The 20,013-nt window shown below is 43.3% G+C and overlaps 1 protein-coding gene across 2 annotated transcripts in view; it reads left to right on the top strand.

The window, feature by feature from the left end:
- GXYLT1 (glucoside xylosyltransferase 1) overlaps window positions 1-19,116 on the top strand; it is an 88,042-nt gene extending 68,926 nt beyond the window's left edge. For both annotated transcript variants that reach the window (XM_030217041.1, XM_030217040.1), the window contains 2 exons: window positions 5,196-5,368; window positions 17,867-19,116. In XM_030217041.1, coding sequence (XP_030072901.1) covers window positions 5,196-5,368; window positions 17,867-18,028 — 335 coding nt within the window. In that variant the 3' untranslated portion in view covers window positions 18,029-19,116. The remainder of the gene's footprint in view (window positions 1-5,195; window positions 5,369-17,866) is intronic.
- The last annotated feature ends 897 nt before the right edge of the window (window positions 19,117-20,013 follow it).

Below are 20,013 nucleotides of genomic sequence, written 5' to 3'. Positions count from 1 at the left end.
CATGATTTCTATATAAAAAGGGACTCTTATCAGAGGCAAAGAAGCTTCTGTGTTGACATTCCATCCAAGAAGCAGACCTGCAATGAATCTGACTGACCATCTGAGGAACACGATTCCATCTAGAAGTCTGCATCAGGTTGTATGTGTGCCACGTACATTTCTAAAAGTCCTGTGGGTTCAGTGTGACTCTCTTACTTAGGAGTCTAGTTAGGGATGAGTGTGCATTTACTGTGAGCTGTTTTTATGATAAGACTTCCTTTGTCTATATTCTTGCCTTCTTTTCACATAATCTTTGCTGCTCTTGTAGATAAATAAGCACTCTATTTTATAATATTTGGTTGTGGAGTTAGTTCTTTCTATTATTTATGGTGTAATGAACTTGGATCTAAGGATAAGAGGGAACAAATTTGCTTCTGACACGCCACTCCCTAAGGCTGGTATTATCGGAGACCTATTCTTTTTAGAATTTATGCTAAGTGGCAGGTACCCCAATAACACCCCAAAAAGGGTTGTATCTGTATACGCCCACAACATAGCCATGGCTCTGACATTATGAGTCTTGACATGATCCTTCCATAGCCCAACCTGGGTATAAGTAAAGGAGATGCAATCTACTAGCCAACTGTAAATTGTGCATTTGCCGATGGTTACACCATCCTGTGTCTATGGGCTTTAGTCTGCTCCAGATAGAAGACTAAGGCTCGCTTGCAGTCTAAGATATGCAATACACTCTCACCAGGATGGGCATGTGGTTTTGGGAAAAATGTTGGTATGACGATTGACTGATTAAGATGGAACGCTAGCTCTACCTTAGGAAGGAACTTAGGCTACGTGCAGAGAACTACTCTATTGTTGTGAAACTTAGTGTAAGGTGGATCAGCTACTAGGGTTTGAAGCCCACTGACCTTGTGAGCTGAAGTAACTGCCACCAGAACACTACTTTCCAGGTCAAATACTTCAGATGATAGGAATCAAGAGGTTCAAAAGGAGCTTTCATTAGCTGGGTGAGGACAATGTTGAGATCTCATGACACAGTGGTTTGACAGGGGTCTTTGTCAGTAGCAAACCTCTCATGAAGTGAACAACTAGAGGCTGTACAGAGACTGGCTTGCCTCCCACATGGTGATTGCCTAATTGCACTTAGATGAACCCTTATAAAGTTGTTTTCAAACCAGACTCAGGAAAGTGCAGGAGGTATTCAAGCAGGTTTAGTGTAAGGCAGGTGAGGGGATCTAAGACCTTGCTCTGACATCAGATGACAAACATCCTCCACTTAAATGAGTAACACCTTTTAGTGAGTCTTTTCTGGAAGCCCACAAAATGCGGGAGACCCCCTCTGGCAAGTCCAAGGATTCAAATTTTATGTTCTCAACATCCAAGCTCTGAGGGCCAGGGATTGGAGGTTGGGATAGTAACATAGTAAATGACTGCAGATAAAGACCTGTATGGTTCATCCAGTTTGCCCAGCAAGATGGAGAGAGCCCTCGTTCTGCGTGATGAGGATCGGAAAATATTCCAAGCTCTATGAATCTTTGGAGGACAACTCCAGAAGAAGAGGAAGCCAGATCTGCCTCAGCTAGTAAGGTGCGATCAGGATCATGGACCCCTGGTTTTGCTTGAGTTTCAGCAAAGTCTTCTCTGAGAGGCATCGGAGGAGATGCATACAGAAGTCCCTTCCCCCAAGGTATGAGAAAAGCATCTGATGCTAGTCTGCCATGTGATCCGAGCCTTGAGCAGAGATGGAGGACTTTGTTTTTTAGATGAGTGACAAAAAGATCCACTGAGGGAGGTGTCCCACTCTTGGAAGATCTTGCAGGCTACACCCATGTTGAGAGACCACTTGTGTGGTTGCAAAACCTTGCTCAGTCTGTCCACCTGGCAGTTGTCCTTTCCTGGTAGGTATCTTTTTCAGCCAAGCACAGGGGGTGGGGGTGGAGGGTGGTATGCGTTCCTACCTCTTGTGTCAGGAAGCCATATCGTCCCCTGCTTATTTACACAGAACATTGCAACATGGCTTTGTTTGTATGAGAATAAATTGGTTCTGTATCCAATCTTTGAAAGCCTTTAAAGCATTTCAAATGGCTCTCAGCTCAAGAAGGCTGATATGAAGGTCTGTTTTCTGATCAGACCAGGTTCCCTGGGTGTTAAGCCCATCTACATGAGCTCACCATCCCAGGTTGGATGCATCTGAGGAGATGGAATTTGAAATGGTAGTCCTACAGTCAAATTCAAACAAATTGTCCACCATGAAAAGGGCATGAGTTAACTCTGGCAGAATCTGGATTGTATCCGGTAGATTTCCAGCTTCCTGAGACCACTGAGAAGCTAGGGTTCACTGGGCTGCTTTGTGCCATGGGAATGACATGTACTGTTGAGGCCATGTGGCCTATTAATCTCAACATTTGCCAAGCTGTGATCTGCTTGCTGCTGCAGAACTGCAAGGCTAGTGTTGTCAAGGTGTTTTCCCTCACTTCTGGGAGAAAAGCCCAACCCTGCAATGTATTGAGCATGTCTCCTGTGCACTCCAATCGCTGGGCCAGGAGAATGTGGAACTTGAGGTAGTTTATGACAACCCTAGTCGCTCCATCACCCAAATAGTGAGGCACATTGACTCTGATGCCCCTTCCTGCTATGTGCTTTTGACCTGCCAATCTTCCAGATAGGGAAACGCATATATTTCCAGTTTGAGTAAACATGCTGCTACTACCGCTAGACACTTGGTAAGTATCCTTGGAGCTGATGTGAGGCCAAATGGCAGAACTTGGTACTGGTAGGGATGTTTCCCTATCTGAAATCTGAGATACCTCCTGTGACTGGGAAGTATCAAAATGTGGGTATAGACATCCTTCAAGTCCAGAGAACATAGCCAGTCATGTTCCTGAATCATGGGGAGAAAAATGGCCAGGGAAATCATCCTGATCTCTTTGACAAGGAATTTGTTTAGGGCCCTTACATCTAGGATGGGATGAAATCTCCCCACCCCCACACCTCATCTTTTTGGACATAAGAAAGTACCGGGAACATAATCTCTTCCCTTCTTACCCTGGTGGCATGGGTTTGACTGCTTTGGCCGGTAGAAGGTTGGAGAGTTCCTCTACAAGTACCTGCTTGTGCGAGAGCTGATGTACAAAGTTCTCAGTGGGCAATTTCATGGTCTTTGACGCCAATGCAAGGCACAACCGAGACAGACTATTTGAAGAACTCACTGGTCAGAGGTTACAAGGGGCCACCTGTGTTGATAAAAATTCAGCTTACTGGTCAACTGGTGAAGCTCTGCGACTTGTTCCTGTGGGAGATAATCCACAGACTTAGTGTACTGCGGACCAAAGACTGCAAGTAAGGGCTCATGTAGAGCTAGTAGGACCGGATTCAGGCAATAAGCATCGAGGCCTGAAAAGCTTTCTTTCCAAACGAGTCCTGTCTCTGAGCCTCTCTACCTAGGGGTGTCGAGGCATGAGTCCTGGAACTCCTAGCTTGTTTGAGGGTGGAGTCGACCACCAGACCAGTGGTGAGGCAGCTAGGCTGTCTCAGATCTGGAACCCTTCTGGATACAGTACTGTGTATCCACCTTCTTATGTGCAACCTGCTCTGAGAGGGGAGATTCCCAGTTTTTTGTCAGTGCATCTTTAAGGATATAGGGTGCAGTGGTGTTGTGACCTCCTAGCTCTCAGAAAATGAGTCCGTTCTGTTGAGGCTAGAGTAGAAGGCATGGAGAAACTGAGGGAGACAGAGAGGGACATAGAGGAGATCTACATGGACGTTGTAGAGAAGTCCCATCTCCAGTCTGGCAGCTCCTGTGCTGCCTTGGAGGAGGGAAGTCTCCTAAAGGGAGGGCATTACCCTGGTGAAGTAAGAAGTAATCCTGTAGCCAGCACCTGCCTACCGGGGGATGCAGTATCCTCTTGCACCGAGGATGTGTCTCTAGGAACTTCTGCCAAGGACGGAAGGGTTAGGACAGCTGTTGTAGTTGGTGATTTGATCATTAGGCAAGTAGATAGCTGAATGGCTGGTGAACATGAGGATCACCTGGTCATTTGTCTGCCTGGTGCGAAGTTGGCAGACCTCACGCGTCAGCTAGTTAGGATTTTAGATAGTGCTGGGGAGGTGCCGGCTATCTTGGTCGTGTGTGTACCAGTGACATAGGAAAATGTGGTAGGGTGGTTCTGGAAGCCAAATTTAGGCTCCTTAGGTAGAAAGCTGAAATCCAGATCCTCTAGGGTAGCGTTTTCGGAAATGCTGCCCATTCCACATGCAGGAACGAAGAGGCTGGCACAAAAACAAGCCATTGAGATGTATGGGGGGTGGAGGGCAGCATTCTTGGTATACTGGCCACACACATCCCAGCAGAGCAGTGGGTCACCTAGGGGACACTGCAGTGGACTTCACGTAAAAGGTCCCAGGTACACATTTCACTGTTACCCTCTTATATTGTATGGTGAGCCCTGAAAAACCCACTAAAAATGTGCTGTACCCAACTGTACACACTACAGTAGCTTTGTATCTGCAGGTATCACCTATATGTAGGTACAGTAGGCTTTTGGTGGGTTTTGGAGGACTCACACTTTGCACCACAAGTGTAACAGAGTGGGATATGGGCCTGGGTCTCTTTTTCTACAGTGCACTGCACCGACCACTGGGCTACTCCAGGGACCTGCTTGCTGCTCTAATAGCTTCAGATGTTATGGCCAGTCCTATCAGAGGTTAGTATGCACTGTTTCTTTCACAACCTTTGGGGGGGGGGGGGGGCGTCAGTGACCACTGGGAGAGTAAGGGAGGGGTCATGCCTTAATTCCTCTAGTGGTCGTCTGATAATTTAGGACACATTTTTTGTGACTTAGTTGTAATTGAAATAGGTCTTGACCACAATGTCTTTGCTTTGTTCCATTCCTGCAGAAAAATTCCCACCCCTAACATGTCCCCTTGTGATTTGAACGCACAGCAGAGGAAAAAATCTCAAATTTGGGTTTTGAAAATCGCGATTTGTACATTTTTCAAAGAAAACTGTCCAAATGCCACTTTATGCCGTTTTTGAGACATTTTTTCTCTTTTGAAATGGAGCCCCATAATATACTTGTTGTGACCTAGGTTTTTGGGTAGATGTATAAAATATCTGAAAATTTTTTTGTGACATGTTATGAACAATAAGTAAATTGTTTTGTTTGATTGGTTTAGAATTTATTTGTTTAATTCAACAGATAGCCTGTTTACTTTCCCCTGTCAATGGAATTATCGTCCAGATCACTGCATTTATGGCAGCAACTGTCAAGAAGCAGAAGAAGAAGGAATCTCTATTCTCCATGGGAATCGGGGAGTTTATCATGATGATAAACAACCAGTGTTCAGAGCTATTTATGAAGCACTACGAAATGTAAGCAATTCTGTGTGTAGTGTCTTGCAAGTGTTAACTTTATTTTCATACTTAAGCTACATAGAGGGTAATTTTCAAACACATTTGGCCAGGTAAATATGCTGTCTGAAAAATACTCACCCAATATGTAGCTATAAGTTCACACATTTTTCAATTTTCAAGGAGTCACTGGATTGTGGGATGAAACAGGACCTAGTATTTTGCATTTTCAAAATTATACTGCCTTGTCATACCAGACCAATAGATTATGTCATTTACCAGTGGAAGGAGGCAGAGAAGAATAGTTTCTGTGATTTGCTCTTAAAGGGTATTGTGCAGTCGGGAATGTTCAGTATTTTCTCTGTCTCTAAGAGGATGGTTCATGGACCACCTTCTTAGCCACCTCCTGCCCCAGTTCCCACTGGGTGACAGTTGAGCAAGGGGTTTCCTCTTGGAGAATGTTAGCTCCTTTTCTGTCTCAAAGTGGAGCTGGGTGATACCTGGTAATGCTGGGCTCCCCCCTCCCCATGCTTCACTGTGTAGCAGTCTAAAGGAGTTTCAGGAGTCTTTCGTCTCTTAACCTTCATTGATATGAGTCAAGTTTTTTACCAGCAGAGCTTTGTAATTTTCAACAGTGAGTACTATCATCAGTGACTTACTTTCCCTTCCAGGAAGTGTGGCCTTGGGTCACCCCCTCCCCCCCCCCCCCCCCCCCCCCCCAAATGGTCCATTTTGAAACTCTCAGGAGCTCGGCTTCTGTTGGACGAAATGAAAAGTTGGCGGTAATTTAAAGAGTTTCTGTGGCACCTCTTATTTTTTGCCCTCTGCTGAACTCAGAGTATATTTTTGGTTTGTCCCGACAGCCTATGCACTGCTTTCCACTGAATTCTCTGGCGCAGCTCCATAGTGACTATACTGCAAGCAGGTTGTTTTTCTCTTCAGTCTTTTTATGTCACTCTCTTCACCTGACTAAACTTTTTCTTCATTTTCTTTGACCTCCTTATTGCTCTTGCAGGGAGTATCGGGAGAAGGGGGGGGGGGGGGGGCGATACTCCCAGCCTCTGACATGGTTTGCCTGGTGTTGAGTGAGCTAGGCTTACTTCCTTTGGGTCGATCTCCAGTCATTGTTTCCATGGCGTCCCACAGATCAATCCAGAGACTTGTCGGTTGTGTCCCTCTACCAGCAGGTGGAGATAGAGAGAACCTCTGAGGTTTGCTATATGTGGACCTCTGCAGCCAGCTGAACCTCAGTATTCTCTCTATCTAGCAGGTGGAGGGATATCTCTGTGCAGCTCTGGTTTGATGTGGCTACTGGTGTCCTTTGGGCCTAGTTTAGCGCAGACAGGGGTTGAGCGGCTGTTTGCAGCTTGTGGTGTACACTTGGTGGTGCCAGGTCCCTCCCGGTCTCCCCCTACCTTTCCTCTGTCGCTCGTGGCTGTTGGCCTGATCGGGTGTTTCCTTTCTCTCCTGACTAAAAAAAAAAGGTAAGAGACTTTGTTTTTGTTTAATCATACGGAGGAATTAGACATTCTGCCGAGTCAGTTTTGGGGCAGGCGTTTGTGGAGCATGTCAGTGCCTTCTGAGGCAGCTAAGCGCTGCTCCCGGTGGGGGGCCAGAGAGCAGCTTCAGGGGAGTGTGAGTCCTGCCACCGTCAGCCCGCAGTGGGTGTTCAGCGCAACGGGGGTTCCCCTCAGGCGTCCAGTGAGTCTGAAGCGCAGGGGATAGTTTCGGCGGTTTCCTCGGGGCAATTAGTACAGCGTGTGTTGGCGGGCGCCATTTTTTCCTCTCAGGCGCAACCTTCTCCACATGTGGCGGTTGATAGACAAGAGGCACAGCACGCTTCTGTGGCACAGGGTCCGATGGAGGGAAGCGATGTACAGGAAACAGGGGAGTCCCTTGCAGTTCCTTTTTTCCCGGATTTTGTTTTATTAATGCACTATGCCTTTCTTTTGAATAAGTCAGAAGCTTCTCTTCAGGCAGCCCCGTCTCTTCCTCAGCAAACTTCGGTTGCTGCAGCCTCTCAGTCTTTCCTGCCTAAACGTCCCCGGGTGGAGATTTTGGATCCCGAGGAGCTATCTGACACAGATGGCCCGGTTTTGTCTCCGGACTCTTCCTCAGAATCTTTGGATTTGGCAGATGAAGTCACCCTGCCCTCTGAGGAGGGGGATGATCCGACGGCTGCCCACCTTTTTCGCAGGGAAGAGCTTCCCTCCCTGATTGTTAGAGCTTTTGAGGTTTTGGCCATTCCCCCCTGAATCGTCAGGGGGAACAGGTCCGGTGCCCTCTATTATGTCTGGCACCAAATGCCCACCTCGTTCCTTTCATGTGCATGAGGCCATGAAGATCCTTATTTTGGTGCAGTGGGATATGCCAGACAGTGGGCTTAAGGTTGTTTAGAGCTATGTTGCGTCTTTACGCACTACCTGCTTCTGATTTAGACTTGCTGAAGGTCCCTACGGTGAATTCATTAATCACAGCAGTCACTAAGAAAACCACTCTCTCTGTGGAGTGTGGCATGGCGCTCAAGGACTCTCAGGATCGTAAGTTGGAGACTTGCTTGAAGCTGTCCTTTGAAGTAGCGGCCCTTTCCCTGCAGGCCTCAGTTTGTGGCTCCTATGTGGCGCGGTCATGCTTATCGTGGGTACAGAAAGCCTCGCCTCCGGAAGATCTCGTGGCTATTTTGCCGGCCTTGGAGTCCCGTTTAGCCTTCCTTGCGGATCTTCTTTATGATCTTTTGAGGGCTTCAGCGAAGGAGGTTTCCTAGCGGTCACCGCGCGTTGCTGGCTGTGGTTGCAGCATTCGGCTGCAGACGTGGCTTCTAAGTCATTTTTAGCAAGGCTTCCTTTTAGGAGAATTGTTTGGGACAGACTTAGAACAGATTGTGAAGGACCTCGGTGACTCTAAGGTCCAGCGCCTCCTGGAGGACAGGTCCAAGTTTGTATAACCAGAGGGACCTAGACCTAAGTTTAGGGATACACGGCATTACCGTCCAGGTCGTGGGGCCTCTTTTCAGAGAGCAAGGTCTTCTCAGAGGCCTCAGCCCTTTCGAGGTGACAGGCGGGCCTTCCTCTCCGGTAACAGAAACCAGCCCGCAGACAGGTCCCAATGATGGGGCTCTGGTCCATATCCAGCCGGTTATAGGGGGCAGACTGTCCCTATTCGTGGTGGAGTGGACCAGGGTAACATCCGACGAATGGGTCTTGGAGGTTATCAGAGACGGCTGCAAGTTAGAATTGGCTCGTCCGATAGTAGACTCTTTTCTGGAATCTCCTTGCAAATGTCCCACCAAGGTGCGGGCCGTTCGACATACCCTCCTCAACTTACAACGGCTGGGTGCCGTCCAGCCTGTACCCCCAGCAGAAAGAGGGTGCGGTTGATACTCCATTTATTTTGTGGTGCCAAAAAAGGGTGGTTCTTGGCGACCCATCTTAGATCTCAAGTGTGTCAACAGGTCCTTACGGGTTTGGCTTTTCCGCATGGAAACCCTCTGATCGGTGATTGCAGCGGTACAGCCAGGGGAGTTTTTGACCTGTCTCGATCTCAGAGGCCTATTTACCCATTCCAATCTGGCATCCCCACAGGTGCTTTCTTCGCTTTGCAGTGCTCAGTCGTCATTTTCAATTCAAAGCGATGCCCTTCGGCCTAGCCACAGCGCCTCAGACCTTTTCCAAGGTCCTGGTAGTAGTGGCGGCCTATCTCAGGAAGGAAGGGATTCAGGTCCATCCCTATATAGATGACTGGCTTGTGCTTGGGACTTCTTTTGAGGAGAGTCGGCGGGCAACCGACAAAGTGGTCTGGTTGCTTCAGTTGCTTTCTTAAAAAATAGCTATTATATGTATTGGAACAACAAAGGGACCTCTGTATGTGACCCTGCCTATGCATGGTGCTTGCATATGAGTGGTACTGTGATTCTGGGGGACACCGTTGCATACTCACCTTCCCAGGGTGGCTGTTATGGTTCTCCATGCCTTGGAGACATGATGCTGAAAAAGGAAGTACTGTGGTGGAACCAGAGGCAATGAAAGTAGCACAACCCAGAAAACATCCTCCAAACAATGACAGATTGGTCATTGTTTGGACCAGTCTGCTCGGAGACTCCATTATCAGAGGCATTAACTTAAGAACACAGTTCAAGGGTTCCAACCTAGTGAAATGCCTTCCAGGATCTTCAGCTACCAGATGTACTGACCAAATACTGAAAGTGATCCGAGAAGAGAGCAAGAGTTCAAATACTGATGTTGTAATTCACCTGGGGACAATTGACCTGGCCAACAATAGCAAGTTTACAGCACAGAAGAGCGTTCCAGAAGCTTGGGGAGGGACTGAAATCTTTGGTTCGGACTGTGGCTTTTTCTGAAATAATTCCTACATGGGGGAAGGGAGAGGAAAGACTACGCAAAACAGTGGAATTCAATAAGTGGCTTGAGTCTTGGTGTAAAGAAGAAGGTTTTAGATACATAGGGAGCATTGGGAAATATATGGAAAAATACCAGGCTGTACTGTAATGATGGTCTATATCTTTCTGTGACGGGAAAAAGGATCCTGGGGGAGAAAGTCAGACAGTATGTTTCCATACATTTAAACTAGAGGGCAGGGGTGACAAAAGGAAACAAGGAAATTTAGAAAGTCACCCCCAGAATAAACATGATAACAGAGGGGAAAGGTCATCTAAATATAGAAAACCACCTAAACTCACTAAGCACATGGAAAGCAATGAGCCAAATGCTCGTAGTCTGTTAAAAGGTTCAAGACTTGCAAGCCCTAATGTTTGAAGAAAACTTGGATATTGTTGCTATTACAGAGATGTGGTTCAATGATTCCCATGAATGGGATATGTCCATATCGGGGCTATAATCTTTTTAGGAAGGATAGAGAGGGCCGAAGAGGTGGAGGAGTCGCGCTGTATGTGAGAGACAATATCAGAGCGGCTGAAATGCGGGGATCGTCCTGGAAAGAGAAGACAGAACCTGTATCCACATGGGGACTATCTACAGACCTCCAGCACAAACGGAGAAACTAGACAAGGATCTGATAGAAGATATTCAAAAGATTGGTATGAAAGGGGAGGTGCTACTGTTGGGAAATTTCAACTTGTCTGATGTGGATTGGAACGTCCTGTCTGCAGAATCAGAAAAAAGTAGGGAGATTGTGGACGCCTGTCAAAGTGCCTTGCTCAGACAAATGGTGACAGAACCCATGAGGGAAGGGTCGATGCTGGATCTAGTGCTCACAAATGGGTAGGTGCCCACCTATATAGTAGTGATCATCACATGATATGGTTTGTTATAAGGGTAAAGGCGGAGTGCAGATGCACAAAACTCAAAGTACTAGATTTTAGATGTACTGATTTTAATAAAATGGGAGAATACGTGAAGAAGCAGCTGTTGGCATGGGAAGGCATAGGAGAAGTGGAAAATCAGTGGTCAGAGTTAAAGGCTGCTATAAGTATGGCAACTGATCTTTACACAAGGAAACCCATGTGGTTCTCCAAATAAGTAGCTGAAAAAATAAGAGCAAAAGAGGCTTTGTTCAAAAAATACAAAAAGACGCAATGAAAGGATCAGGGAAAAGATTATTGGATTAAACTCAAAGAAGCAAAGTGGGAAATACAGCTGAAAGCACAAGCAGAAGAAAAAATGGCTAAAGATGTAAAGAGAGGTGACAAGACCTTTTTCAGATATATTGGCGAAAGGAGAAAAGATAGGAGTGGAGGAGTGGCCTAGTGGTCAGAGCACCGGTCTTGCAATCCAGAGGTGGCCAGTTCAAATCCCGCTGCTGCTCCTTGTGATTTTGGGCAAGTCACTTAACCCTCCATTGCCTCACGTACAAACTTAGATTGTGAGCCCTCCTGGGACAGAGAAATATCCAGTGTACCTGAATGTAACTCACCTTGAGCTACTACTGAAAAAGGTGTGAGCAAAATCTAAATAAATAAATAATAATAATAAAATAATAGGAATGGAAGTGCAAGAATGAAAGATAATGAGAGTGGCTATGCGAAGAGTGATGAGGATAAAGAAAATGTCCTAAACAATTACATCATTTTGGTGTTCACAGAGGAAAATCCTGGAGAAGGACCGTGGTTGGCTGCCGAGGGAATATCTGGAATGGCGTGGATACTGTGCCGTTTATGGAAGAAAGAGTTTATGAACAGCTTGAGAATCTGAAGGTGGACAAAGCTATGGGGCCAGATGTGATACATCCCAGGATACTTTTAAAGATTTATTTAATAGATCTTTAGAGACAGGAGAGGTTCCACGAGATTGGAGATGAGCGGATGTGGACCCTCATCACAAAAGTGGAGACGGGAAGAAGTGGGAAACTACAGACCGATAAGTCTCATGTCAGTGGTAGGAAAAATAATGCAATCGCTGCTGAAAGAAAGGATAGTTAACTTTCTAGAAGCCAACAGGTTACAGGACCCAAGGCAACATGGTTTTACCAAAGGAAAATCCTGCCAAATGAATCTTACTGAGTTCTTTGACTTGGTGACCAAAGAACTGGATAAAGGACATGCACTAGATGTAATCTACTTGGATTTCAGCAAAGCCTTTAATACAGTCCCCCACAGAAGACTCGTGAATAAGCTGAAAGGGCTGAAACTTGGGACCAAAAATGGTGGATAGGAAACTGGTTGACCAACAGGTGGCAGAGGGTGGTGGTAAATGGCATCCGCTTGGATCTTAGTGATCCTCGAGTGCAGCTCCATTAGCAGGCAGGAAGGGAGGGTTGGTGCGATGATGGTGATTACCAGTGGTGATACAAGCATAATTATGGCTTAAAATTCATGCACTGTATTCTGAGCACCATTGTACATTATTGTACACTACTCTAGAATTTAAATTTTATAAGAGGGAATAGTGAATGTATTTAGGTTTCTATTTTTTGCATATAGTTAAATTTTAATACCATTTATATATTTAATGTACCAGTTCTAGAAAATTTTTAAACTTTAACACTTATTACTTTATTTAATATTTTGGTGCTCAGTGATTGTGAAGTGTACGCTGTAACCATCCAGCATGGTAACATTTGATGAAGTAACATTTCCATAGACCCACCCTACCTGCCCAATCATGGGCTTTTATAAACTCTGTAGTCTGTGTACAATTTCAATTGTCAGCAAAACAGCAACACAGATTGAGTAGATAGTCACTTATCTTGAAGTTGGGAGTCCAGTATCAAAGCATAACCGGTTCCATGCTGATTAATCGTAGTGCAAACGTGAAGTGCTGGTGTGTTTATCTCAAGCTGTCTTGTTCCCAAGTAAATAAAGTAATGTGTTAAAGTTTAAACATTTTGTAGAACTGGTACATTAAATATATAAATGGTGGTTTATTGATTAGTACCAGTATATAATTCTAGATCCCTAAACCCTATATAGAGTTAAAATTTAATGCCAAGAAGTGCAGAGTGGTGCACTTGGGGTGCAGAAACCCAAAAGAGAGATACTAAATAGGAGAGGAGATATTAGTAAGCTCGACTCAGGAGAGAAACCTTGGGGTGTTGGTGTCAGAGGATCTGAAGGTGAAGAAGCAATGCGACAAGGCGACGGCTATGGCCAGAAGGATGCTAGGCTGCATAGAGAGGGGTATAACCAGCAGAAGAAAAGAGGTGTTGATGCCCCTCTACAAGTGGTTGGTGAGGCCCCATTGGAGTATTGTGTTCAGTTTTGGAGGCCGTATCTTGCTAAAGATGTAAAAAGACTGGAAGCAGTGCAAAGAAAAGCTACAAAAATGGTATGGGATTTGCATTGCAAACCGTATGAGGAGAGACTTGCTGACCTGAACATATATACCTTGAAGGAAAGGAGAAACGGGTGCATGATAGACGTTCAAATATTTGAAAGGTATTAATCCGCAAACAAACCTTTTCCAGAAACGGAAAGGCAGTAGAATTAGAGGACATGAATTGAAGTTGAAGGGGGGGACAGATTTAGGAGTAATGTCAGGAAGTATTTTTTTTATGGAAAGGGTGGTAGATACATGGAATGCGTTCCCGTGGGAGGTGGTGGAGATGAAAACGGTAATGGAATTCAAACATGTCTGGGATAAACACAAAGGAATCCTGTTTAGAAGGAATGGATCCATGGAATCTTAGTGGAGATTGGATGACAACACTGGTAATTGGGAAGCAAAACCAGTGTTGGGCAGACTATTACGGTCTATGCCCTGATCATGACTGAATAGATATGGATGGGCTGGAGTGTAAATTTTAAGGGGCTTCGACATTAGCTTCAGAACTTTTAGTACAAGAACAGTGCCGGGCAGACTTCTACGGTCTGTGCTCTGAAAATTGGAAGGACAAATCAAACTCGGGTATACTTATAAAGTAGCATGTAAAATGAGTTTATCTTGTTGGGCAGACTGGATGGACCATACAGTTCTTTATCTGCCGTCATTTACTATGTTTTATTAATTAGGGGCATATGGTGGTGATGCTTGAATATGTGCCTCCTGTGCCTGAAGCACAGGAGCACCAGGATCTCTGTCTCTGCCACAGAATAATTTGGCTCTCTCCTCAATGACAGCTTTCTCTAATCTGAAGGACGTTCCTCCACTTGCAGAGGTATACATGGACATTTTGCACGTGGAGGGAACATCCTGCCAATGGCATGGACGTTTTCACAGCATGAGGACTAGTACTGCCAATGAATATTTTGCATAGTGTATTTTCGATTTCTAGAAACATTTATCACCGAACATCTATGATGATTTAGTACGTCCTCTTGCAAAACATTTATTTTAGGTATTTTCAAATTCCGCCAAATGTTCATTTTTTTCTTCCATTATGGCCTTTAGTTTTTGGATGTTTTCTAATAAACGTTTATTTTGCCATTTGGATGTTATATCGAAAATGCCCCTCTATGCACTTATCACCACTTAGCAGTTTGCTTCTGTGAATAGCTCTGTGTAGAGCTGATGTGATCTCACACAGTGATGCCAGCATGGGTGAACCTGTATTTGTGTGGTTTACTGTACTAGTAAGCTCTTTAAGGATGGAGAGCTTTCTTACTGCTGTCCTTAGAATATCTATTAAATTTTGTCACCATTTAAAATTTGAGGTAAAAAAGCATAGTAAAATTTTTTTTCAGTATATTAAAAGCAGGACGCCGGCAAAAGAATCGGTTGGGCCGCTGGATGACCTAGGGGTAAAAGGGGCGATCAAGGAAGACAAAGACGTAGCGGAGAGATTGAATGAATTCTTTGCTTCTGTTTTCACCGAGGAAGATTTGGGTGGGATACCGGTGTCGGCAATGATATTTCAAGCGGACGAGTCGGAGAAACTTACTGACTTCATGGTAAACCTGGAGGACGTAATGGGGCAGTTCAGCAAACTGAAGAGTAGCAAATCTCCTGGACCAGATGGTATTCATCTTAGAGTACTAATAGAACTGAAAAATGAGCTTGCAGAGCTACTGCTAGTGATATGCAATTTATCCTTAAAATCGAGTGTGGTACCGGAAGATTGGAGGGTGGCCAATGTAACGCCCATTTTTAAAAAAGGTTCCAGGGGAGATCCGGGAAATTATAGACCGGTGAATCTGACGTCGGTGCCAGGGAAAATGGTAGAGGCTATTATTAAAAACAAAATTACAGAGCACATCCGAGGACATGGATTACTGACCAATTTACTTCAATTCTTTGAAGGAGTAAACAAACATGTGGACAAAGGGGAGCCGGTTGATATTGTGTATCTGGATTTTCAAAAGGCGTTTGACAAGGTACCTCATGAAAGGCTACAGAGGAAATTGGAGGGTCATGGGATAGGAGGAAAAGTCCTATTGTGAATTAAAAACTGGTTGAAGGATAGGAAACAGAGAGTGGGGTTAAATGGGCAGTATGCACAATGGAGAAGGGTAGTTAGTGGGGTTCCTCAGGGGTCTGTGCTAGGACTGCTGCTTTTTAATATATTTATAAATGATTTAGAGATGGGAGTGACTAGCGAGGTAATTAAATTTGCTGATGACACAAAGTTATTCAAAGTCATTAACTCGCGACAGGATTGTGAAAAATTACAGAAGGGCCTTACAAGACTGGGAGACTGGGCGGCTAAATGGCAGATGACGTTTAATGTGAACAAGTGCAAGGTGATGCATGTGGGAAAAAAGAACCCGAATTATAGCTACGTCATGCAAGGTTCCACGTTAGGAGTTATGGACCAAGAAAGGGATTTGGGTGTCGTCGTTGATAATACACTGAAACCTTCTGCTCAGTGTGCTGCTGCGGCTCGGAAAGCGAATAGAATGTTGGGTATTATTAGGAAAGGTATGGAAAACAGGTGTGAGGATGTTATTGCCGTTATATCGCTCCATGGTGCAACCGTACCTTGAGTATTGTGTTCAATTCTGGTCGCCGCATCTCAGGAAAGATATAGTGGAATTGGAAAAGGTGCAAGGGCGACAAAAATGATAGCGGGGATGGGACAACTTTCCTATGAAGAAAGACTAAGGAGGCTAGGGCTTTTCATCTTGGAGAAGAGACGACTGAGGGGAGACATAATAGAGGTATATAAAATAATGAGTGGAGTGGAACAGGTGGATGTGAAGCATCTGTTCACGCTTTCCAAAAATACTAGGACTAGGGGGCATGCAATGAAACTACAGTGTAGTAAATTTAAAACAAATCGGAGAAAATGTTTCTTCACCCAACGTGTAATTAAACTCTGGAATTCGTTGCCGGAGAACGTGGTGAAGGCGGTTAGCTTGGCAGAGTTTAAAAGGGGGTTAGACAGTTTCCTAAAGGACAAGTCCATAAACCACTACTAAATGGACTTGGGAAAAATCCACAATTCCAGGAATAACATGTATAGAATGTTTGTACGTTTGGGAAGTTTGCCAGGTGCCTTGGCCTGGATTGGCCGCTGTCGTGGGCAGGATGCTGGGCTCGATGGACCCTTGGTCTTTTCCCAGTGTGGCATTACTTATGTACTTATGAGTTTACCTTTGAAGCCCTATAACCATTGAGCTCTCAAATTCAAGAAATAATATTTAAAAACTGAATACTCCAGTTTCTAGAGACGAAGGTATGCCTTCTGTAATACTTTCTGCAGTGCAAGTAGGTACATGCACTTAACTTTGAATCTTTGCTTTTGAGGCAGAAAAAAGGTACGCTGCTTTTTAGTGCCTTTTAAAATTTTTATTTGATTTCCCAGTTTGGCACTGTAATGAGCCTCTGAATCCATAAAAGCAATCTTTTGTTACCAGAGCCTAGATGCATATTGAAAGGAGTCTTAAGAAAGGGACCCCACAATCTCTAGATGCTTAGACTTTACCTTTAAATATTCCTCTCACTGTCAGAAGCCGAAGCTGACTTTTTTGTTGTAATTTTTGTTTTAAGAATTATTTTGATCTCTTTAGTTTATTATTCATTTATTTGATGCAGTTATTTCCAGTTTCAGCTAAGCAGACCTATTCCTTTTTTCAGACTACAGATAAACTATCTAATCAACATTTTATTACTAATAGGCGTATGAAAGAGTAGTGAAATTTAGCACAGATGCTCATTGTAATATTGGAAACTCCCTTATATATAACCTTCAAATATTGATGCAGTATTTTAATGGTGCTTTATTACTAGTTGTCATATAGATATAAAAATGAGAGTACTTTGGGGGGCCTGGGACTATGCTGCACAGAAAGAAAATGTGTTCCCATAAAAACATGGTTCCTTTGTTTCCTTTGAGCATAGTAAAAAAAAAACATTGCTGAAAAAAAATTCTCTGCTGCCTTTTGTTTATGACCAGCTATTGTTTATGATTGTGTCAGGAAAAGCATATAAACCATGGCTGATCTGATGGTTATAAGCCAAATGGAATTACTCTACTTTGAAATGTTTGTTTTGCATGTGATTTTGTTTCAAAGAAATATTTTATAATGCAAGATAAAATGCAGAGTTAATATACCTTTACATTGTATCTTTAAAACAAAAACATGGCACAAGCACTATCATCATTCAATTAAGGGGAATTACTGTCAGCATAGTGTGTTCTTCATAGTCTTGTTTCACCTTTGTTCAATATGAATTGTAATCATGAGCAAAGCTGCATTTAGATTTAGATAATTACATATTTTAGAACAGAGTGGAGAAACAGAAAGTGTGTGATCTTGCTAGCAGTCTTTGAAGTATGTTAGGTCTGTAGAGCTTGATTTTAATTTGGCTACTTAACTGAGTATGTCAGTTCATATTCCACAAGGCAAAAATTTGATGTGCTCTTTTATTATGTCCCTAACTATACTAAGCGCAAGTATGATGCTGAGATAATGAGGATGTACGATTAATAGGTGGAATAATACTGATGGTTTCCAAATTAGATTTAATACCATCTGTCCACAGTTTTTACTGGCCCTCTACAGTTTTTACTGGCCCTCTGCCACCAGTTAACCATCTTCCTGGAGTCCCTTTAGTTTACTAAAGGTAAAATAATCTCACAAAGAGTCTTCATAGTACAATAGTTGCTATTTTTAGAGTATTATTGATCCCATATAACTTATTGTTTTGTTACTGATTCTTTCCATAGCATTCATTTGGAGATGATCTGGTCCATTCCTTGTTGCACCCTTTAGAGCAAGAGCTGCAGAAGACAGCGCACACATACTGTGGAAAGATACATCAAATATTCACAAAGCAGCTGACTGAAAGCATTAGAAACCATTATGCCACAGGATCTAAAGGAAGATAAAAATATATTTTCCAAAAGGAGAAAATTAAAATCCTTGAATATTTGAAAGATGCAAACTCCATGTACAGAACAGATGTGTGAGGAATGCTTCTGCAAAGAAATATTTCTCTTGCATTAATTACGTTCTGATGAAGACAACATTTTGTGGTGTATCAAAATGAAGACAGGCTTTATGTTTTGAAGAATAAGATGAAATATTTTCCCGAAGAGGGACAATTTTCCTATCCTCGATGCTCCTATTAAATCTTTTCATACCTGGTGAATATGTTACTGGATTTGTCACCCAGTAGAATTATTCTAATTATTCAGTTTGTTTATGCATAATGAAGAAATGAGAAATGGATGGGAGCTTTACATCTCATACATAATGTTAGCACTAATAAGCTGTGAATGTAGCAATAATTACACTTCGCACTAACCTCACTTTAAAGGTGAGAAGAAAGTTGTTTACAATGACAGAAAATATTGTGTTCTTATTTTTGAGTTGAGATATAACAGACAATCTGTCTTCGCCTTTTATGGGTTATTATATTTTTATATTGTCTGACAATCATGTTATAAATTTCAGGTCTTTAGAAAACTGCACATTTTTACAGAAAATATGCAAGCAATGAAATAGTGATAGCAATAGAATGTAGTTCCTCTTTATATTAAGTGTATTCCATTGTTAAAGCTCACATGCCAAAAGTTTCAGTGAACCACTTTTAAAGTTGGGCTATGTGGTTAATTTTTGTTACTTTGTATAGTTTTGATCCAACTGGAGTATATTATTTTTAGTAGCCCCCAAATTGTAAAAACATTTCAACACCAATTTAGCTCTTTTACTGAAGGGCGTTAAGCCCTTCATGTGTTCAGAAACCCAAGTGTTACTGATTTTTTTTTAGGAATATTTTTGGGGGGTGGTGGAAAGTGGGCGTTCCTATGTTATCTGGCTAGCACATTATGATTAGCTCTTTTTAACTGGAAAATGCAGAATTAACGTGGGAGCAACAGCATTTCCTAAATAGGAGGCAGTATAAGTGCTCCCGTGTGAAATGTTTTGCAGGTACCCCATCGTAATGGGAACTTTAGCACAAGACCTGCAGATTAAAAAAAAAAAAAGCCCTAAAAAAGCGTGCTAAATCTGGGCTTAGCATGTGTGAAAGTCCCACGTTGAGCCCAAAGTGACTTACTTAATGGCATGAGAAAAATAGTAGCAGCACCATTAAAATAGTGCTGAAATTTTCTATCATCTGAAAAAAAAAAACCCCCAAAAAACAACTTTCTGAACATAGAGTACTAGAAGTCCATTTAAATATACTTTTTCATTTTCAAAAACAAGCACTTAGCTTGGAGGCGGATGTATTCACTAAGATAAATGCTTGTTTTTGGAACTGAAAACTATATTTAAATGGACTTGTAAACTGCTAGTACTTTGTATTCAGAAAGGTGTTTTTTGCTGATGATAGAAAATTTGAGTGCTAGTTTAATAGTGTTGCTATTATTTTTCTGAGCCTTTTTTCTTCCTCTTAAATCAGCCATTAATTAAGTCACTGAGTGGTCCTTTTACTAAGCTGCGGTAAAAAGTGGCCTGAGGTAGTGTAGGCGTGTGTATTGTGCACGCACCGAGCCAGTTTTTACCACATCTACAAATAATGGCATTTTATTTAATGGGATGGGAAAAGGGCCTGTGGTAAAAATGAAACCAGCATGTGCCCAAAACCAGCCTGAGCCTTTAATGCCACCCACTGATCTAGCGGTAAAGGCTCACGCGACCGGTCGGCACGCACCAAGTGCTGATTACCGCCGGAACTGGTGCAGATGGGAGGAAATAATTCACGCATTATGGTTGCACACCAAATCTGAAATTACCACCAGGAGAACGTGCTGGCCTGGCGCTAGTCTCATTTGGGCACGTGCTCCACATGTATAGAGCCTACCGTGGCTTAACGGCCCCTAAAGGGGCAAGTTATCAACATACACTGCCATTAAGATGATTATTTTAC

The sequence above is a fragment of the Microcaecilia unicolor genome, chromosome 10 (genome assembly GCF_901765095.1).
Source record: "Microcaecilia unicolor chromosome 10, aMicUni1.1, whole genome shotgun sequence".
NCBI lineage: Eukaryota > Metazoa > Chordata > Amphibia > Gymnophiona > Siphonopidae > Microcaecilia > Microcaecilia unicolor.
Note: the sequence above shows the minus strand (reverse complement) of the source record. Positions and strands in the feature narration are given on the sequence as shown.